Genomic DNA, 23,235 nt, shown 5'->3' with positions numbered 1-23,235 from the left:
GCTAATTTTAAACTCTTTGAGTTATCTGACCAGCTGCATGTGATGTTTATAATTAGTTTTACCCATATTGTTGATGTATTTCAGCAGGATCATTTAAAAACAAAACAAAAAAAACATGTTTTTGGAGGAACATGGAGTATTACATGTGAATATTACAGTGAAATTGCAAGAAAACAACCAAACCGGGTCATTTTTGACCCACTTATTCATCTCAGGGTTAATGTGGGTAGGTCTTACAGGTTTGTAACTAGCACCATTTGATTCCCTGACCCTGAAAATGTGGGTTTAGCAGTTAAAATCAACATTTCGACTTATTCAGAGGCTGAGATATTCCAAAAAGGGTTTTTTGGCGGCCATTTTTTAAAAAATCCAATATGGCCGCCATAAAGACATGTGGGCAAATGTAAACACTGATTTTCTGACTCCATATACTATAACCTTTCCAAAAATATATAGGTTAGCAAATCCCCAAAAAATTCCCACAAAAGTATATAAGGAACCGGACTAATGCCAGAATGTGGAACATTCCAGGGACAGCAATAGCATTTCGGTGCAGACAAGTAGATAATGTACATGCTGTACTTCAGATGAGAAAGGGTTGGTAAAGTCTGCTATTTTTTCTTGGACAAAAGTGAAATGAACCTTTGCACATTCCTTTGACACCTTTTAAACATTCCCGAACATGAGAAGAACCTACTTGAAACGAGCAGAATGCACTCACCATGCGTGGGTGCTGAGGCTGTAAAGGGACAAACTGGCTCAGAGGAGTAAGGTGCGGTGGCTGGGTGGGTGGGACAGAGGGCGTCGGGTGCAATACAAAATGTTCGCTGGAGATCAGGGGCGGAAAGGCTTGATAAGACACTGGCATGTGCTGCATGGTGCATGCCTGAATGAGCTGAAAGAGAAAGAGAGAAAGACGCATGAAGAAACACATCAAATTCACTGTATTATCATAACTATCATAGGCTACACAAAAAGTTTTTGTTTAGGCACCAAGTGGTCTGGGGCTACACGTATCAGACAAGTCAAGTTAGTTATATATCACCATGATTAGGACTTTTCTTCTATTTTTCTATTTAGTTAAACTTATACTAACCTAAAAGACATTTAAAAGCCAATAAGAAGCGAGAAAAAGGTCTGGCAAAGACTGTTTCTTCATTACTCGACCGCTTGGTGAAAACAAGGTTAAAATACACATAGCGTTTCTGATTACAGCATGGCACTTGATGATTCATTTCTGGTGAAGAGCAATGTGTTACATAAATCACAACACGAACAACAATGCCACAACACAAGCCTGTTTAAAAAAGATTTTTCAGCACCACCAAATATTATAGTGAAGTGCAGCAATAACCACATTTATTCATATACAATGATTGATTGGGTTTGATTTAACTGTCGCCATCTTGCACAATAAAAGCAGCTCACTACTTTGAACAGTGACAGATTGCATGGCGGGATGGTGCGCTACATGGATGCCACTGACATTTGGGCTCTTCCTTTTCAAACTCACAGGAGGAGGAAGGCAGCAGAGCAGAGAGAGCTGTCCGCTGAACATTACCGAGCATGCTGGCAGCTGCTGAGTGCTGCACCCGGGAAGGGGCTGCCCGGCGTGGATGGGGAAGCCGTGAGTCGTCACCGTGGTAACAGTGTATGATATTGGAACGGACCCCTGGTGCATCTGCAATTAGGAAGGTAACAATTAGGTTTACTAATGACAAATTGAGTATATTCAAATAATTTCTACACAAGAAGAACTAGTCTGCTGTATCTGATTGTACCACACTTCTATTTACCAGTATATAGGCGAAATTATCTAAACCTTTGACACAGCGCTAGTATTCACATGGGTATTTTGGCCATTAGCACAGTTTTTATAAAAACAAAAGTGAGGCAGGGTGGATCACCAACACAGCCAACCAGCCCTTATCTCAAAGCATCATAGTGATTTACATGGCTCTTAGCTTCCAAAAGATAAAATGTTTAATAAATAGATGAAGGCAGTGAGAAGTCTGCTTTTGTCTTTCTGGGGGATAAAAAGAATGTAGTAATTATGAGGAAAAAAAAACTTGGGTACTTGGTAGCCTTAATCTGTAGCATGAAGCGCTGTGCACATTACCTGTTCGTGTAGATCCACCATGATGGGGCTCTGCTGGGGCAGGTGGGCCGCAGGGTGAAGCATGCGTGGCGGTGTGCTGGTATGGCTGTATTGTCTGGACTCATCTAAAGAAACCTGTTGGTGGTGATGCTGAGAGAAAAACAAATGGTGCAAGTTCTCATCTTGAACCAGGGAAGTGTGCAGTACAGGTCTGTCTCGACGGCCCCACTGGCGTCTCACTGGTGGGCTGCAGAAAAATACAGAAATAATTTTTAAAATTTTGGCATGATTTTTGACATACATTCATAGTTCGAGTTATGTTCAATTTAAGGCATCTCAAAATAATGAATGAAAAAAAATTTAAACTTATTGAGGTTCATAACTGAAATGATAATTTCTTGAAACAATTACATATTCACTGTGAAGTTAATCAGTACAGTCATTTATTACTAAGGTTTTTTTTATGTTTTAAAAGTCACAGGAGATTAAACGGCTGGCTTTACACCAGGTTTTGTAAAACAAATGCTCATATTATTACAGATTTTAACAATTTTATACCATTTAATTTACTGAAGTGGTAATTGTAATCACGCTTAAATTAATATCATTGTACAGCCCTGATGTTGACCTTGCATGTGTAAAGGATGCACACAGACTTGCCTTCTCCTGAGATGCGCAGGGGTGTTGCAGGGCTCTGCGAGGAACCTCCGAGGGTTTAAGGGGGCTGTTGGTGGCAGCCTATTCACTGCTACTTCCCATGGTCGCATTGGTGACGTCGTGCAGACGAGTCACACTCTGGGAATGGAAAGCGTCCAGTGGAGGCACTTGGATGTGGCCTCTGATTGTCTACACCCTGTAAAAACAAACATAAAACATAACTCACACAACAGAATTCACTTTAATTCTATCCACACCGCTGTGACGGTGTCAACATGAGTTTATGATTAGATAATCCACAAGTTGCATTTTCAGTATTTTAACCAACGGAGAATTCAGTATTATAACCAGGAAGGATGTAAGTGACTGTAATTACATTATTTATTCCAAAAATGTTTACATTTTACATGTGTATAAACATTCTCATGACTTTTAGCAAAGCGTGTCAGTACTATAATTTGTCATATTAGAAATTCAATAAAATAATGATATTATATATGAAAATACAAAGTTTCGGTAGCAAACATGTAATATATTTCCAAATTAAGTGCGTTCATGTGACAAGCATTGCACAAATAGAGGTCGCTGTGGCGCGCCTGAACAAAAACATGGAGAGCCATGTGCTCAGAGACAAAGCAACAACAAAGACACAGCAAAGAAACGGGACTGTGGCTAACACAAGACTGCAGGTGCTTCTCCGCATATTCTGTGTTCAGAACACAACCGAACAGAGCACTGTCTTTTTCACACAGCATTAGGTTCAGCGTTTAGCTTCTTTTCATGTACGACCTCTCGGCTGAAGGAGAGCTGCTAACTTTAGCCTGGCTCCAACGGCTACAGCTTTGTTCACAATAGCTGCAAACGGCACATTAGGAAAACTTCGGGTCTGGAAAGAAAATACACGCATGTATTTCACTGTTATATCTGGAATAAACTGGAATAACAAGAGTTTAAATCACAGATAGATAAAGATTAAATACGTTATGGTGATCTATGATACATTAATTCTTTGCTATCAGCCAATGTTGAATCCATTTTATACGTCTGTCCTTCATTTTCATACAAACGAGCAGTTATACATAAAGCAGACAAGTGGTTTCCAATAAATACACCTATATACTACAGGACTCTGGTAAACATGGCTAGCATAAGAGTAGCAGGCATAGCACTAGTTTGCAGGAATGTGCTTTTTCTTATCCAAAACAGTTCCACTGCGGAGTAGAAACACTTTGCATGATCATCTGTTTTCAATCTTACCTGACAATAGCCGAATGCTGCTGCCAGCGAGAGGTTTTTGACAATGTCCCCGACGAGGGTGGTGCTAGCAGCCCGCTAATGCTAACTTGCTAACAAATACCTGGAGTTTCTGCATACGGGACCGGTTTAGTCCAGAGATGGGCTGAGATTTTGGATGAGTTTTACGCGGAGTGGTTAGGAGCTAAAATTGCCGTTAAACGGGGTAAAATGTGACAGTAATTAGGCAGCGACAACAACATCCATTGGCGCGAGCATGTTCCTTGAATCGCATTGTTTTGGAAAGGCCTCGCCCCCTGCTCCAAGCGCACCAATCCCCGCGCAGAAAACACAGACAGCAGACGGCCCACAGGCGGCCACAGACTGCCAGACAAGCGCAGACACCGTGGATCAAAACAACAAGCGCCGTCCTCTCCTCCCCAACACCATCTTATGCATAAAACGGCGATAGATAGACACTCTGTCACAACTGCAGCAATAACAAGGTATACAACCGGGCAGATTATCCAGATTATCCATATCTGTTACAGGTGGCGATTATTTAATTAAAACTATGTAATTTACTGTACAGTTTCCCTCCGGAGACGAATTTCCACAATAGCTCCAAATAGATGGATATCCTGCTGACTACAAATTATAAATAACACAATAATTTATAATGATAGCCTACTTACATTGACACATTTATCTTATTAGCGGACCAAGAAATGTGTATTTGTGATAGAATAGAAATTAGTTCAGCCCAATGGAGTTCACTGTAGTTTGGGACAATGCATAAGCATGGCCTTGCTTAAAGAAGTTTCACAGGTTTCATTAACCTTGCAGAGCCTAGGCCTATAGGCTAGACGGTCTTAAAGCGAATGGCCCATAGGATTTGTGGTGTGGTTGGAGTGAGAAAACGCACACTCTTCTTTAACAGGTAGTCCATCATCTTCACATCAGTTATAATGTGATTTGGTACTGTATTATAGTGTGTTTTGGCACTGTAGCTAGGCCTAAATGGAAGCATGGGAGCAGACTACATAAACCTAGTAACAGCAAAACTCAGGATGGTTAAACAATCTTCATTCATTTATTGCGCATCCCGCTGCTTTAACTGTAGCCCAGCTATTGGTCCACGGTACTCGAAGTCTCATTGGAGGCCACAGTGTCCTGCTAGACACCAGCCGGTTATGTAATGTTGGCCTCGCATGATCATGTCATCCCTCTCCATCTTTTTCACCAGTAAAGGCTCCATCTGCCCCGTTTACTCAGCCAAAGTGTAAGCTATATTCACTGACAAAGGCAATAGCACTACAATAATTAGGCCTATATATTAAAAGTGTTTTAGGCCTCATATCAGAACCAATTAGTGCAACAAAACTAATGAATACTGCGCGTGCGTGTGGTTCATGCCGAGGACTTCTGCATTTATCCAAACCTCACCAAACTGAGCCCAAGGAGAGTACAGTGATGTGCAACCAAGAGCCAATGTAAACATTACAACATCACTCGGTAGCAGCAAAACAAGGAGGGGCTGGAGGCTGAGATGATGGCAGCTCACAACAAGCACCTACAAATTAGCCTCAAAAGCGTAAACTCTGCGTCTCCAAAACACCAGAAGAAACGCGAGAAGGAGAGGAGCAGCGCGGTTACCTGATTGTTAATAAGCAGTCATTAAATCCCAATGTTTTTCTTGTAATGTTCACATGTCGTTGGGCTAAGTGCGGCATCCTGTGGTCAGCTGTTCGCGAGTGGTACATTCCGTGGGTTTCACCACTGCTGAAAAAGGTGCTAAATATTGCGTCCTCTGGCTCTGCGCACATCCAGCCGCTGTCCCGTGTCTCTCTACGGTTCACAAAACCCAGATATTCCTCCTTCGATCCTGATCATGTTGGTCTAGCTACAAAGCAAGCCAGCTGCGCTCTTGTTTTGGGTTTCTGCGGCTCGTCGTCACACCCCCATTTTTGCGTATTTCCAGACCAGACCGCACAGTCCAATTTTCACTTTTACCGTAATAAATCCCCGTTATTACATTATGCCTCACTTCACTTTGACTCTTAACACTCAAAATCACCAGTTTGCCCCAACAAATAGCTACATTTTTGTTAGTTATTAGGATATTAAGTCTATTTAGGCTATTAATTTTTGTGTTCCCATTTTCTTATTACGCTTCGTAAATTTGGGTTAGGTGTTCTTAGACTAAAATTGTTGCTTGAATAATGCTACTATCGTACTATTATCCTATTTATCTTTGTTATTATCCTAATCGTTTCAGTAATTTTATCTTAACTTGAACGCCTGTTTCCTGAGCTGCCATTTTTACCGTAATGGACCGAACATGCGCAACTGTATTCACATTTCAAATGAAGCTTCGCTCTCTCAAAAGAATGGACCCTATATGACCTCCCACTTATATAACCATGTGTCTCGAGTTGCCTAAAAGTCAATCACATTGCTTTGTTTGTTAGCAGCCACTACCGATGTAGGCTAGACAGTTTTCATCAACATAAAACTGGAAGAGCATGACCAATACAAGAATGACCAAACACATAAACAATATCTTACTTCAATAACAAAACAAAAAAAAGCCTCGCCCTATAGTCTTCAGCCTCAGGTAAAAAGACTTGTCATCTCCCTCTTGGAAAATAAAATCTATGAACAGTTATCGAGACAGTTGTAGCCAAAGGAGGCCAACTATAATTCAGGCAAAATGGTTTTATACATTTCACATAAAAAGACAAAAAGTTCTGTGCTGAGGCATATGGTAATTTACAAACATGATCACACATTACCTCTTCAATGGGATACAAATATTATGAATCATTCCACTGTGGAAATGATGTGGTCTACTTTTAAACCTGGTTTAGCCCTAGATTAGACCTGGAAAAGTCTTGCTATAGACCTGGTTTCTTTCGGGTAGTACGTGGAAAGCCAGATCTTTTCTTTGGTTGAAAAGTTTTACAGTGACAGATATAGCACATGTATAGGCATTATTGGACATTGTATAAAATGTGGAACAGGTAGGGTTTTAGGTTGTTTTTTTTTTTTTTTGTTGTTTGTTTTTTTCTGATAAGAATGTGGTGAGTCAAAGTTTCTGATGTGAAAGGAGAGAGAATTCGAGAAGGTGGGGGCAGCAATGGTGAAGGCTCTAGCCCCCCCTTGGTTAATCAATATAATGGTAAATGACAACACCTCAATTGACCTCATTTGATTTTTCCTTCTTATATTTCCTGGTTTGATTTGACTGGAATCTCTTTGGCAGTGATTATTGCTTCACCCTGTGTTGTGTTTGTTACACTGTTGCTTAGACAGAGCTGTAAGTAATAAACCAAAGTTTATAGAGATTAGTGTTTAAACTATCTCATGGCACTACATTGTTTCCGCCATTAGCTCACAGGTCTGCTCCTTAATGAATCTGAGCCAGCAACATAATCATTTTGGTCATTTCAAAATCTTATTTGACCCAGTTATTATTATTTTTTTTTTAATAACACAGGATGAAAAAATGCTGGCTGTCACAACGAAAGCAAAGTGTTCCATTATTCATTATACTAAAGTAATTTATCATGTAAAGCAAGCATCATAAAAGCATCAACACATGACTGTTCTATAAGTCACTGCAATTCAATGTTCTAGTAGTCCAGAAATAAAAAGAACATTTCAGCATTTCATTAATCATTTTAATTAATTTAACTTATTTAGCTATTTTATACACACATTGAAACTAGATGCTACATTTGAAGACAACCCAGTGTTCCAGTATCCCAAGTAATTTCAGCACTTATGTATTTTCAGAAAACTCTTCATCACTGTGATCACTGTATTAAGGCTAGTGTTATTTTCCTGTAGGGATAATATCTTGGAGTCATTATATGCAAGTACATCTTTTGCATTTTTTTTTTCATATTTTGGGCTATGCTAAACTCCATACTGGCCTTGAGTTTTTCACATGAATGAAAGACAAATCCATTGTTCTGTGCTTTTTTGTTTCATAAAGATGAAGAGAGCAGCAGAGGATCATGGGAAGTGGAGCAAGCTCATTAACGAAACACATGAATCAGTTGTTTCTGAAATAAGCTTTCATTCACTGCCTGAGAGGACCATTTTGAACCCGATTGGGTTTGCTTCTGCCAATAGCTGTTCCATTCTGAGGTGTCAGAAGAGGTATGGACAGCGTATTTGCTTTGGTGAGATTTTGATAAACGAAAATATTCATAATAATTTGAGTATCTATGTGGTTAACTTGATTTGTCACGCAATAAACCTGAAATCCAAATTGGAATGGGTTAGATGATGATTTTATTGCTTGTGCTTTACGTGTATGTGTTAATGATTGATGTTTACAACTATAGCTGCAACTGCCATTTGGAGGAACAAGAGCCAAAGGTCTCAAACAACTATCAGGAAGAGAGGAGCTCCAATGTGAATGTCCTCTGGTAAGTCTGACTACTGCTTTTTCATTTTTCAAACATTTAGAGATTATAGAAATAAATGAAAGTCAAAATTTACATTACACTATCTTTTCAATAAAAGAAAGTTATGAATTATGATGAACATCTTAGCCTGCATCTGTAGAGTATCTTTAATCAATCAAGAGTAAATAACGTTATAATTCACACAACTCTGGGTCTATACAAAGTCTAGTCAGTACAAGTTTAAGTCGTTCACACAACATTCAAAGCTATCCTACTTGTTGTATCATAATATTCTAATTAATTAAAAAGTATCTTTATGCCAGAATTGCCACATTATTAGACTGTTATGCTTTGGTTAGTAAACACAGACAATATTTAATTTCTGTAAGAAAGTACAATGTAGAGCACATAATTACGCTATGACCAGAATCCTTAAAATAAGGTGTGGCCTTAAAATAATCTGATGGTGAAAACTATAATAGACTTGTTTTTTGTTTTTGCAGAAATGGCGTTGATTTCTGTCTGCCTGTTGTTGTTATGCTGGTCTAGTTTAACAAATGGTGAGTAAAAACAAAAACTTTTGTTTAATCTGACTAATCAGCAACAGAATAAACAAACACATTTACATTCACAGCAAATGGAGCTCCTACAATTAACGCGGACAGTTACTATGTTTGTGAGGATGTCCCAGAAGGTACGTATCATGGACATATGCCTTTAAAGGTATAACTTTTATGGTGAAGGAACTGCCACCTCCTTGTTGCCATGGAGCTATTATTGCTTTTCCTGGAATTATACACCATAAGAATCCATGTTCTTTAAGCATTTTAAGCAAAAAAAACACCTAATTGAATACATTTTGAAAAGTTAGAAAAGATAAGATGAATGTGGGTGAATACTGTGGAACAGGTAAAGCAAAAATATCTTTATGTTTTGCTATACAAGCAGTTGGTTCACCCCTCACCTGAAAAATTACATAGTGCAGCTTTAAAGCATCTCAAAAATCATTACCTCTTTCATTTGACACCAAAAACATTTCTATTTTCAGGTGGATTTGCATTTAAAATTAATGCAAGTGATCCAGAAAATGATCCACTGACTTATTCAATAAGTGGGACTTATGCCAGTTACTTCAATGTGGAGTCATCCACTGGGAATGTATATTTGAAGCTGAAACTGGACAGAGAGGTTGGATAATATAGATTAAAAAAAAGAGAATTATCAATATTTGAAAAGCTTTTTGACAATTTTACAGTTTTTACAGAGGCATTAACCAGAAGTGCATAAATATCTATACTATCTATCTATCTGTTAGCATTGTTAAATATATTTTGAGCTGAAAACCTACCACACATTTAAATAGAATTGTGTGAAAGACCTGTTTTATCTTTTATTATTTTAGATAGCATCTGTAATGTCACTGGATGCCAGCGTTTCAGACGGTTCGCAAAGTGTGAGTGAACTTGAACACCACAGCACCTTCTCACAAATATATGCTTTATCTTTGTAAATAAATGCTTGTGTCTTGTGTGCTTTTTCAGAGGACTAAAGGCATATTCATTATAGTAAATGATGCAAATGACAATAAACCTATCTTTAAGGCGGTTTCATATGAACAGACAGTTTCAGAGGTAAGATTTCAGGATGATGGTAGCTCAGGGAGCCACTAACATTAAGGACATTCTATTCTCATTACTTTACACTGTCTCCTGTGATGTAGCACTGATTGTTGATAGTATGCATTTTGAGAAGAAAAGTTATTTATGTATTTGTCTCATTGCATTTGCTGACCTTAATGCCGTTGTTGTCTCTCGTAAATCTCTAGAACACCCCAGTTGGTACCACTCTGTTCAAGGTACAGGCCGAGGACATTGACACTGGGCCAGCTGGAACCGTTAGTTACAGCATTAACGCGGTAACTTTCATTTCTAGAAATAAAACAAAAAATATTATAATTTATTATACATTTTTTTGTGTGTTTGTAGTCTTTTCCTAGTTCTGGAGATACTGTGTTCACGGTGGACAACCTGGGCAATGTCATACTCAAGGAAAACCTGAATTACACCTCCCTCAGCACTTTCTATCGGTTAATAATCACTGCAAAGGTAAGATGGAAAGACTCATCACATGTTACATTTTAATACTAAAAACATACATACACCCAGTGACTGTCCCCTGTCATTTTCACAATAATACAGAGTTAATTATCAAATCACCCATTGCCTTCCTTTTGCAGGATGGTGGAGGGAAATGTTTTGGGGATGAGATAATTTACCAGAACACCTCAGTCTTTGCCGAAATCACAGTTGTGGATGTCCCAGACCTCGATCCTCAGTTTATTGGCACTCCCTACATGACATCAGTGGCAGAAAATACAGCTATAGTGAGTTGAAATTATTATGGTTTCAGGATTTTCAGTTTCCCACTAAAATGTGTGTTTGTTTATCCATTAGGGTCAGAGTGTGTTAGCTGTCACGGCTATTGACCAGGACACAGGGATTAATGATGATATAATTTACAGCATTGAGGGTGAGTTGATTTATGCCGTCTGAAAAGTTTGCATAGTTTATGTCTATTAATAACCCACTTTCTTCTATTTGTTCTTTGCAGAAAGCGCATTGTTCATTATAGACCAGAAAGGGTTCATTACTGTAAAGAGTGAGATAGATCGAGAAGTAATTGGTGACATAGTGGAACTGACTGTTAAGGTAAAGCATATTTTTATTTTTTTTAATTATTATTATTATTTTTTATTTATTATCCATCACCAATAACATCTCCAAGCAGATGGCATACCCTACCCCAGAAAAATACTGCCCTAAATATTAAAGTAACATAAATATCATACTTGCTATTATCACTATATTTTCACATGACTGCTGTAGGCAACTGAGCGTAACCTAAACATCCATGGAGTCCAAGCCTCTGCCACCGCCCAAGTGCGAATCACTATCACTGATGTGAACGACAACAGTCCGGGATTTTTCAAGTGTGCAGACGAGTGTGTTGCTGCAAGCAGCTTCTCCGGAGAGGTGAAGGAGAATTCACTAGGGATTGTTTTCATCAACATGACTGTAAAGGACGCAGATAAGGTGAGAGAATATGATTTACTTTGCCCTCTGTTTCCAACTAAGTTCATCTAAATGCAGCTTCCAATATAATCTTTTTTTCATTTGTGTATGTACATGTGTGTAATCTTTATAAACAATATATCTGAGATAGTGCTGTTAATAACCAATAATGTTCTTCCCAGCTAGCATAAATAAACAAAAGTGAAATTACGTATTAGCTTCAGAACATGGTGTCATATTCAACACTGACGGTGTAATTGCTGTAGGTGGAAAGTGTCATTATGCCATAATGTCTATGTTACAAATAAGAATAGGGTTCAAATTTTGAGGATTATAAGTTTGAATATTTGTTCCAAAAACAGTGAATCTTATATAGATAATTCTATCGTTAACATGGACACAATTTACCTATATAATAAGTGATAATAATTATTATTAATTGTTGATCTTTTGCAGAATTCTCAAACTGAACTGTCCCTGGATGGAGAGTATAAAGACACGTTTTCCGTGGAGCCTGCTGTGGCATTTTCCAGCAGCACTGTGCAGCTGATTGTCAAAAGGTCCGAAGTCTTGGACTATGAAAAAATGCAGCAAATATCTTTAAAGGTACCAAAGTTATGCTATACTAAACATTCTGGTAGTACTGTGTCCAATCATGTTCTGGTTTGATCCTGGTTTGAGCCCAGCTTATTGAAGTAGACCCTGTTCTGTCCTGTTCTAGTCAAGGGCTAGTAGGTTTGTTTTGAGTCTGTGCAATATGGTTATTGTGTCCAAATTGCTCATAGACAAATCAGTAAATTTAAGAATACAAAACCTTTTTAAAAGTTTGTCTCTCTGACTTCCTAAGAGTCTCTTTACCCCCAACCTCTACGAGTATTGCTTGCACTGCTCTGTTTTATTTGGAAATGTATTTAGTTTATTGTATAACCTGCCCAAACAAAACTGTGTATATTGCTCTTTCTTGGAGGATAAAAACAAAAGGTACCACTTTATATTAGGCTTAGTAAAGAGTGAGCAAAAACTTCATAATGAACAATTTGTTTAATAATAATGATTCAGGCAACTTAATGAAAACTTTAGGGGTTAGAGTATTAATTAAGTAGTTACTAAGCATAAATCAGTCTTTTTAAAGTGAGCTATTATTACAGTAGTATTAACAAAGTCTAGCTCAAGATCATGGTTGCCTTTACCACTGACATGAAGGGTGGGTCAAATGCAGAGGACACACTTCCTTATGGGGACACTAAAGTGTATCTTAACCTTTACCATATGAAGAGTTCATTGGCAAAAACAGATAAGCGCCAATTAAAAAAGTCATTGGAGGCTTGTAGTTTACTCTTAATATAGTAGAATTTAATATAGTAGTATTTTCAAAAGCCAAATGTATTTTACTGCTATCAAAATATTATTTCACCTTCATGATAAAATCTACTACACATTATTGTCATTAATAATATATCTAGAAGATGGTACTGAAAAGAAAAAAACAAACAAACACTTTTGGGCAGTTTTTCTAAATGGAGATAGCTGTTTTTGCTACTGCTCATTTTCAGATGAGATCACAACATTCTACAGGCCAGTGATATTTGATACAGATGGGGGACAGCTAAAATTGATATTGTTAAAATGCAATATTTTGTTTTAATATAGTGAGTTCATGGGCCTAGTCAGTAATAAAAATGATCCGGTTCAACATTTGTGCTTTTATCTTTTTGTTATTTCAAAGTACAACATAGGAAAATATAATATAATAAAATAAAAATAAGAAAAACTGTCTCTTGCCCCCCATCTGCAAGCATGACTAGAATCTGAAAACTACCAACTGAACTCTTCATATGGAGTGTTACCAAACCAAATGTCTTCTCCTCATTTTCAGGTTATAGCTGTGGACCAAGGAAACTCCACCTATCGTGCCACTGCGGACGTCACCATCAACATCCTGGACATCAACGACAACATCCCCGAATTTGCCAATGACACGTACTACGCCAAAGTGCCCGAGCAAGCCGAGGATGGGACAACAATAGCCACCATCACTGTGAGTTGATGGTTTAATATAAGGTTAACATGGCATCACAACATTCTAGTAGCCCTATAGTTTTATTATATTATTTTTGCTGTTTTCTGATCTATCTTGTAATGTTGTTTCTTCATCAGAAACATACCTGGAGTTGTGTTTTGCTTCATTCACACATGTTTAACACACAAACCCTCTATATTTAAGATGAGTGCTTCTTTTAAACAGAAAACACTCAGTTTCACCATGTGATGTCATGTGGTAAAACAGGAAGAACTCCACTGTGTTTTTAAACTCCATACACATTCACTAGAATCATTTGGATAATTTCAGACTTGTAATTGCCAATCTCTGCTAAACTAAAGGTAAAACTACTGCTTCATGACACCACAAGGTGGAACAGAGAATTTTAATCTTTGGGGATGTAGACAGCCTAATAATCCAGGATTATTCAAACATGTCTGAATGAAACAAAACACAACTCTGGGTATGTTTTTAATGAGGTAATAACTAATAACTAACATGATTTAAAGCTTAAAAGAGTCAATTGTGCATAATATAGCTTGGGTCAAATTGCTTTGGTGGAATTTGCTGATAACAGATTGCAGATTTGTGGACCTGGTTCATGGTTAACATCTTTGTAATTACTTCAGCATAAATTAACAAAAGTGAACTCATGCTTTCACAATAGCTTCAGAAAGTGGTGCCATTATTCATCTTCAAAGTTGTCAGTTTAAAGGATTTAAATGAAAAAATTATAATGTTAATTGTTTATGGATTTTTATTTTGGATATTGTAGCTGTAAAATGTTATAAAATGTTACATAATGCAATAGCTCATTACTTGTTATTTACTAGTTTAAAATTCTAATAAAATACAGTGGGCAGTATTTGATTTTCCCCATCTCCTTCCACATATTTCTGACTGTCAACTGTAAATTGAGCCTTTTTGCCTGTTACTTTGAGTTATCAGCATTACACAGTCAATCATGGCCTGCCCAGACAGAGACCACATTCACTCTCACTATGAATTTAAACAGAAAAAGCTATGAGCACTTGTCAACATCTCCTGTGCTCACTGCTCAGGGGTCTAATGAAAAAAGACCAAATTACTTCATTAAAGGATAAATAAGTACTTCGATAAAATGATTTCAATTGATTTTTTTTCTTTCTGTCCACAGGCAACAGACCTTGATTTAATGGACGTGGACAAGATCACCTATAAACTTCTACCAACAAACATGTATGTCTACATTGCATTTTAAGGCTATTTTAATAACTAATAATGCAAATTAAATGCATTTTAATCTCAATTTAAAAGCACCCTTCACTCATTTAACAGCAGTCGGTCTCAAGTCAAGTTTAATAATAAAATACTATCTATTGAATCACAGCAGCACGTTTTACAAATTGGGCAGTGTTGAGCAAGACACAAGACACAAGTAAATAGAAATGATATAGATAAAGATTCAAGATTTTATATCATTATCATAGAGAAGCAACAAAATTATGTTTAGAGCATCAAACACTGCATAATTTTCATGTGAAGTGCAGTACCATAGGTGCAAGACCCAATCTAATAAACCCAGTTTAAACTTTAACACAATGTTGTAAATTTGTATTAGATTAATTTTCTACAATTATTGGCAATTATTGGCAAGTGAAATTGGACACTGAAACGAGATCTTTAGAGCTACAGTACATTTGAAATTATACTCCTAATATGTATCTCCTATGTGATTTAGGCAGCAGTACTTCGATGTGGAGCCAAAGACAGGGAGGGTCTTTGTGAAAAATGGCGCTCTCTTGGACCGTGAATCCAGAGCGTTGTATTCAGTGACACTGCAGGCCCTAGACTCAGAGGGCAAACCAGGAAACACTGTCCTCGAAATCACTGTTACGGATATCAATGATGAGACACCCGTGCCCAACAGAAACCCTTACCGGGAGTCTGTGTATGATGGAACACAACTGGAAAATGTTAAAATTGAGGTAATTCACAAGCTAATTGTATTTTAATTTCACATTTTGATTTATTGGCTGACTGACATATCAGTCTATCTCTAGTAACACAAAGTCCTTTGAATGCATTTTATTAGGAAAAAGTAGCGTTTCTACAATCTTGTTAATATCACAGTACATTTTGTACCATGACATTAGAACTCGTTGCTTCCTGTTACACCCCTTTTGCACAGGCTACAGATGGAGATGAACAAGGCACACCAAACAGTATGCTTGTTTTTACCATTGAGCCTGGCCCCTTCAGTGAGAACTTTACCATTAACGCAGACACTGGAGTCCTGTCCAGCAAAGTGCCTCTGGACCGGGAGAGCATTGACCCAAGTCTGAATGGGGAGATCCAACTCAAAGTAAAGATATCAGACAAGGGCCAGCCTCCACTGTTCGCTGTAGTCAACGTCTCCATCAATGTGCAGGTGGGCCACCCAGTACTATAACCAACAGAAGGGACTGACAGTTTTTAAGTATTTCAGCTCAAGTGTGTGTGTTGTGTTATAATCTTCAGGATGTCAATGATAACAAGCCAGTTTTTAAGGAGCCCTCCTATAGGTTCAGTGTAAAAGAAAGTGAAAAAGGTCTGTCTTAAATTTTCCAAAACCAAATCATCATTGTCATTTAAACCACACAATCATGATTAATCAATAATCAAGATTTTTTTATTTTTACCACACAGGTGTTTTTGTTGGCTCTGTTAACGCTGAAGACCATGATCAAACATCTGACTTCAATCGCATCTCCTTCAACATTATCGAAGGTGCACTGGCCAGTTTCACCATCCGCACTGCCCCAGATGCACCGGGGTACATCGGTAGAATCAACGTGGACCAGGACACCATGCTGGACTATGAGGGCCAAAAAACATACAATCTTGTAGTCGAGGCAGTAGATTTTGGCCAAGAGAAAGCCACAGTTGAGGTGGAAGTCATTGTTCTTGATGTGAATGATGAGAGACCCACGTTTGAACCGATACCTCCAGTTACTGTCGAGGAAAACAGCAAGGAAACAGGGCCTATTGGGACATTTACTGCAGTGGATAAAGACGGAAACCACTCCTTAATTTATAAACAACTATCCGTGAAATGCAGGTGTAGTGGGGAATACACGCCATGTGACTGGTTTGTTGTGGAGATGAATGGTTCTGTTACCATCAACCCAGATGCTCAAATTGACTATGAGTCGTGCGACCAGGCCATAGTGGAGGCTGATGTGGTGGATGAATATACAGAGAAGGGAGAGGCCAATAGTCTGGTGCCAGGTGAGAATGCACAGCTCTGTACTATTGTTTCAACCAAGCTTTGTGTTGCTCAAATATAATGTCTTTTAGGAGAGATGGTGATAAATATTTTGGACATGAATGACAATACACCAGAGTTTGTGTCCTCCAATTCAGTATTTGGTGAGTCTTTGTTTTGCCTTGTTATGCGCTATGTGTTGTTTTTTATTAATTTTTTATTTTGTTTTGTATTTATTATATTTGTTAATATATTGTTTTGTTTTAATTTGTTTTGTTTTATTAATGACTGATTTTTCTTTGTGCTTTAGTTTTGTTGTCTGAAACTGCAAGCCAGGGGACATCAGTTGCTGAAGTCAGCGTATGTACATTATTCATTTGTAATCTGTGCTTTGAGAACTGATTCATTTAATTTGACAGTATTTAAAGTGCAAATGACAGATTTTCATGTTTATTTAATTATTACTTGGTTGATTGTCATAGTACCTGTGGTAAATATTTATTTTAGTTTTACATCAGTTTGTGGGAAAAAGTTGGAAAAATAAATAAATAAATAAAGGTAGTAGTGGTGAATTCTAAAGCGGAATACCTCTACCTATGCCATCTACACTAAAAACTCCATAAAAAATGAAGGGATATTTTACACACAAGGAACACATTTAACACTGATTAAACAAAATATATGTGCTGTCATTCGTTTTGATTAGTTGAATTGTGCCATTTAGTTTTGACCCTACACATTATTGCTAGGTATGTTAATGTTATGGTTGCTAGGTAATAGTTATGGAATTACCTGTATGTATGCCATATAGCTCCATATCAAATTATAAACTTCACCAACATTAGAAAAATCTTAGATATTAACTATGTTTTACTGAAATTGGTATTATAACCTGTCATATGCACTTAAAAAATTTTACCAATTGATGGGAGCGGGTAATTATAAAAGTCTTAATTACTTTTATCTATATTTGTTACAGGCTACAGACAGGGATAGTGGAGCAAATGGACAGATTGAGTTCCAGGTTTCAAAAGTCCAGTTCGTACACTTGGACAATAAAACTACGGACATGAGTATGCTGTTTGAGGCTATTACAACACAACAGAAAAACCTTTATGTTGGAATTATTCAGTGAGAATGACTTTAATAAGTTGGCTATATACTCATTTACTTTTTTTTTTCAATGTACTATAACAATTTACCCCTCCACAGATCAACTGAGAAGCTGAATACACAATTACAAGGCAAATATTTGGTGACAGTTGTGGCAAAAGACACTGGGGACCTCACCAATACCAGTGTTCTTGGCGTGAGTACATGTTTAAATAAATATTTAATACAGGAAAAAGTACTAGAGATATATGTGTTATTTGTATCATTCATCATTCAAACAAGACATGTACTGGGGTTAGGCACTTTTTTAATTCTTTATCCTTTTTATCCTTTCTTTTTGGGAGCAGTTTCTAGTCACTTGTTTCTAAAGATTTAAAAGTGCACAATGCAACTTTTATAGCTGAGGCTTTCATCTGCTTGTCTACAAGACAATGTTACATAATATTCCACAGTATGGCATTACACTTTCCAGTTTAACTTTTAAACTAAATATAAATAAATCAATAAAAACATTTAAAACATTCATTATTACTACAGGCAGGTTTGCCTCTCCACAGATCTGACGTGACCTGGTGGTGCTACCTGCTTGTCTCCATGGAGATAGATCAATTTAATGCTACAGTGTAAAACATTCTATGGAACGCAATAACATCTTCATGGAGACAAGCACGTGGCAGACTCATAAGGATATATAGTGTACCTTTAATCATTGTCATTCAGGTAGCCATCTGTCTTTGTAAAGAGGCAATTGAACCTAATTTTGTTGTAATACTTTGCAGATCTTTGTTGTTGATGATTCCTACAAGAATAAACTTCGCTTTAATGCTACTGAAGCAGAAATTAAGGCACAACAAAATGAAATCGAAAGGTACTACAATGCAGCATTATATAGACAGTGAAGGTTTTACAACAATTCCATAATGTAAAAATGTACTTCCTCATGTGCAGAGATCTTATGGCTGTTACTCAAGCTGCTGTTCGAGTGGTTTCAGTAAAAGAAGAGACCTCTAGAACTGCTAGGTAAGTCATATTGTTTACCATGTTGTTTGTTACCAAAATATGTAGTAAGAATGTAATAACCTAAAGTTATATAGTCAAAGTTGCACTGAAAAAACATAAAAGGGTTCCCTTACTGTGCCTTTTTAAATCAAACATGTTTCCTCCATTTTTCACTTTTGTTTTTAACCACTAGAGGGCACAGTGTTACTGCTCAGGACCCTCATGTCATTTAGCTTTTATCTGGCTAGAGAGACTTCCAAAATCATTCGAGCTAAGCAACTATTTCTTATTGAATATGATATCCTCGTTTTCTTTCACAACACATCTGGGTATTGTGAACACATTTTGAGCTCTTTTGTAAACTGCACAGCATATTTATTAGAGCAGCCAACATTAGCTTTATATGATAAGTCCACATGGTGGCGCCAGGGTTCTCGTTTGTAACTTTTGTAAAATTATGTAACAAATAAAATATTGCAGCTGTAACTTAACCAAGGCCTGTTCCCCTTTAGGGCTTCAGCTGTCACTGTCATGGAGGTCTATTTCATCAACGCAAATGGGACAGGTCTCCCACCTAAAACAGTGGAGAAAACGCTGTCTCTGCCTGAGAATTTTCAGATTCTGTCAAAGTATAGACTCATCTATGTTGTGAGTACAAACTATACAAGCTGCACTAAAGACATAATTGTACTTTCCAATGAATGATGGCCTGTGAATATGTTTGCTATAGTTACCCATAATGATACTGCAGATAATACAAATTGGTCTTGTATCTCTTTGAAATATTTAATACTATTTAACACTATTTAATTAAATGTAAGAACGAGGATCACCCAAGCAGAGTGGCGTTTCTCAGCTACCCTCGACCCATATTAAAAACAAGCATTTAACACATGCATTTAAGACATAAGAAAGACTATACTTTTTGGACACACTCATTCAAAGTTTTTTATTACATATATAGGTATATATATATATATATATATATATATATATATATATATATATATATATATATATATATATATATATATATATATATGTGTGTGTGTGTGTGTGTGTGTATATATATATATATATATATATATATATATATATATATATATATATATATATATATATATATATATATATATATATATATATATATATATATATATATATATATATATACACCTATTTTTATATATATCTTGCTTCATATATTTATTTAATGTCTTCTGTACAAAATGTAGAAAGTAGAAAAAAATATGTACAAAATGTAGGGAAGACATCAACATCAGCAAGAATCATGTAGCAAAGAAATATCTTTCGTTTTTGTTTTGTTTTTTTCCTTTTTTGAATAAAAAAATCATAGAGCTATTTAACTTTTTTTCTTTGCTGTATAATTCGATACAGCTTACTTCATACATTTGATGTCTTTCGTATGTAAGCAAAATGTAGAAAGTAGTAAAAATAATAAGAAAAAACACTAGTAGTGTATATGGTGTATGTTAGTTTCTATTGCAATTGAATGAATAGAAAAGTTGTTAGTCGTATTACTCCCCTGCTTTTATTATTGATCTGATGCAAAAGTCTAAACCACTGAAACACTTGTAGGGCACTGTGGACCCAGTCAAGACTACAGTCAACCCCTGGCTATATGTCCTCTATGGGATGGTTGCAGGTCTCATTGTTGTGACTGCTATCCTCACCACGTCTTTGGTGTGCACACGCAGAAAGTAAGACTAACTTGACAAAAATTGTTGTGTTTTGGCTTCATATTTTCAATACACTAATGATGTTTCCTTACCAAAAACATACCTGGAATGTTCTTGAGTTCTTCTCTCAAACAGAAAACACAGTTTCAACTTGTGATGTCGTATGCTAATACAGGCAGCGCACCACTGTGTTTTCAAACTCCATATAACTTCACTAGAGTCATAGATCATGGATAATTTCAGCCCTGGAATATCCTGTCTCCTGAACAAAAGATAAAAGGTAGTTGTTAACTTGAAAACTACCGCTTTATGATGTCACAAGTTAGAACAAAACATTTTCACCTTTGAAGATGTAAGACAGACTAATAATAAAGGGTTACTCAGACATGTGTGAATGAAACAAAACACAACTCTAGGTATCTTTTTGATGAGGTAACAGCATTATAACATGGCTTAAAGCTCACAAGAGTAAATTCTGAATAATATAGGACCTTTAATCACAGCTTACTTTTTGTCCTATCTGATTATAATGTATTTTTTCATAACAGCTACGGGAGGAAGCTCAAAGCAGCCAATGCTGCCAAGTCTGTCTCAGCAATGTTTGACCAAAAAGGAGGTCCAGTGGTTCCAGGCACCAACCTGTACACCATGGAGGGGTGAGGGCTTCATTCTACATTAGTACATTAGCATCAGTATCAGGATTTCAATGTCTGACAAGTCATAGAGTTCAGAATTTTAGTCTGCAGACCTTCATTAATGATATTGTGAGAACCATGAGGGGTGAAGACCAGCCTGTATGGCCTGATTCAACTGTATCTGAAATTATAATCAGTTGTCCTACATAACTGAAGTCTCAACAATAGCTATTACAGGTTTAAGTATTTTTACAAGACTGCAATTGACTGCAATGACACTTATGTGTCACTGAGTGCAATGTAATGCCCTGTGTAACAACCATTTATAACTAAACCTGTCACGATAACAAATTGTGAAGCATGATATATTTGTACCGCAAAATACTGCGATAAATGCTAATACTGAAACTATCCTTTGCCACAGACACAAGCAAGATAACCCCAGTGAACCTATTTTTAAATATACTGTATCATTAAATGGTATGCACTACAACATATGAATACAGAATGAATCAATAATTAGCCATTTAATAGTTATTATTTATTCTTCTCTCTAGCTCAAATCTTATCGTATTACATAAAAATGCCAAAAATGTGCCCACTATTGCAAAGAAAATGTACAATGCGATAAATGCTGAGCCCAAAATATATAGTTCCAGCTGTCATATATTGAATGATAAGTCAATATAGAAATTATTGTGACAGGCCTAGGTATAACATGATATTACATTGCTATAACATTGTACCTAAGCTTAGAGTGCAATACAGTTTGTTACAGATTGATACATTGTGCTGAATGAGAGACGTACAATGTAAAAAACACTGGTTAATTTTGTTTCCTTGTGACATTATTTACACTTTTTTTGGTTGCAGAGCTAACCCTGTGCTCAACTTGAACATTGACGCTGCACTGGACATGGGTGAAGACAGTGATGTGGACAAAGTCAGGTAAAATCTGACTGGATGGTTTTAGATCAGGTGATCTGTCATCGTTTCACAGAGGCAGGCTCACTTGGCTTCCAGGATCTGTCACCGAAAGTCTGACATGTCCTCCACCACGCACCACATATAACATTACATAATATATTACATTGTTTAGAGGTTTTGTTAAATTAGCTGCTACTTATCACCAGTAGACGAGTTAGTTGTTGTGTATGTAGTCTTCAGTGCCTGTGACCTCTTGTAAGCAGAAGAAAATTTTTTAAATGTCTACTATTCAAAAGTCTGGGCCTTCACTCCATAAATAACATTACACACAGCTACGAGTCAAATATTGCACGAATGGCTCATCTTGATTCTTATGTTTTTAATGACAATATGTAGTATTTAAAATGTATTGAATGAAAACAATTTAAGCATTAAAATTAAATGCTGAAAATGTAACCCTAATCCAATAATAACTATTCTATTTCACGTTATAACTTCTCTTTTTTCAGTCTGAGTTCTCTGGACAACAGCGAGGTAGCGACTGTGTTTGAGAAAGACACAAATCCCATTATGGTAAATTAACTTTTATAAAATCAATGTAAATCTTTTCTTTGTGAACATTTTACAGTCTAACAATGCTCCTGTTTTTTTTTAAGAAGAAGACCCAGAAGGAGGACAAAGATGATGAACCTAAGTACATTGAGCCCTTGGGTGCAGCTTTAGCCCAACGGGACCAGAAGATAAGATCCAACAACCCTCTTCTTGGTGACGACAATCCCATATTTGACACCACAGATCTGTGATAGGGAATGCTGAAGTGAAAAACTGACATCCAGCATCTGAACTGTTGAAACTGAGAGCCTTTAAAAGGTGAATGAGTTGCTTTAAAGTACATTTTGGCCAAAATCATCCCAGAAATAGTTTGTCATAATCTCATAATCTCATAATGTCAACCTGTAATCTCTGTAAAATGTACTTGTACAGAATCTCCAAATCAATCAAAGTGGAAGTAGTCCTTCCCTAAAAACATATTTATTTTTACTTGCAAACAGAAAATATTGTTGCACAAACTATTTTATTTGTGAAACATAATGATGTCTGAAACGTGTTGCTACTT

At 36.7% G+C, this 23,235-nt stretch overlaps 2 protein-coding genes across 3 annotated transcripts in view; one reads left to right on the top strand and one right to left on the bottom strand.

Annotated features, from left to right (window-relative positions):
* Positions 1 to 5,913, bottom strand: part of LOC129407181 (RING finger protein 44-like) — a 12,145-nt gene extending 6,232 nt beyond the window's left edge. The window contains exons 1-5 of one of the 2 annotated variants that reach the window (XR_008632996.1): positions 5,645 to 5,913; positions 2,759 to 2,951; positions 2,120 to 2,345; positions 1,562 to 1,681; positions 722 to 895 (exon numbers count right to left, since the gene is read on the bottom strand). Coding sequence is in view for 1 of the 2 variants with exons in the window: in XM_055159536.1 (XP_055015511.1) it covers positions 722 to 895; positions 1,562 to 1,681; positions 2,120 to 2,345; positions 2,759 to 2,865 (627 nt within the window). In the remaining variant the exon portion in view is untranslated. Of the gene's footprint in view, positions 1 to 721; positions 896 to 1,561; positions 1,682 to 2,119; positions 2,346 to 2,758; positions 2,952 to 4,012; positions 4,298 to 5,644 lie in introns of those variants that run through there. The other variant, XM_055159536.1, reaches the window with a different exon arrangement.
* cdhr2 (cadherin related family member 2) lies at positions 1,571 to 23,235 on the top strand. Its single transcript, XM_055159070.1, has 33 exons — positions 1,571 to 1,695; positions 7,989 to 8,178; positions 8,344 to 8,427; positions 8,910 to 8,966; positions 9,041 to 9,100; positions 9,455 to 9,594; positions 9,809 to 9,901; positions 9,948 to 10,037; positions 10,232 to 10,321; positions 10,392 to 10,511; positions 10,643 to 10,789; positions 10,860 to 10,935; positions 11,017 to 11,114; positions 11,292 to 11,498; positions 11,934 to 12,083; positions 13,354 to 13,515; positions 14,675 to 14,736; positions 15,239 to 15,485; positions 15,689 to 15,928; positions 16,018 to 16,087; positions 16,186 to 16,767; positions 16,837 to 16,908; positions 17,055 to 17,104; positions 17,724 to 17,875; positions 17,957 to 18,053; positions 18,637 to 18,725; positions 18,806 to 18,877; positions 19,369 to 19,504; positions 20,456 to 20,577; positions 21,105 to 21,212; positions 22,065 to 22,139; positions 22,628 to 22,691; positions 22,775 to 23,235. The coding sequence occupies exons 3-33, from the start codon at positions 8,418 to 8,420 to the stop codon at positions 22,919 to 22,921; spliced, it is 3,885 nt and encodes a 1,294-aa protein (XP_055015045.1). The 5' UTR covers positions 1,571 to 1,695; positions 7,989 to 8,178; positions 8,344 to 8,417; the 3' UTR covers positions 22,922 to 23,235.

Source organism: Boleophthalmus pectinirostris, unplaced genomic scaffold, assembly GCF_026225935.1.
Source record: "Boleophthalmus pectinirostris isolate CB_2022bp ecotype Guang Dong unplaced genomic scaffold, ASM2622593v1 HiC_scaffold_23, whole genome shotgun sequence".
Taxonomy (NCBI): Eukaryota; Metazoa; Chordata; class Actinopteri; order Gobiiformes; family Gobiidae; genus Boleophthalmus; species Boleophthalmus pectinirostris.
This window is presented reverse-complemented; position numbering and strand designations above follow the sequence as displayed.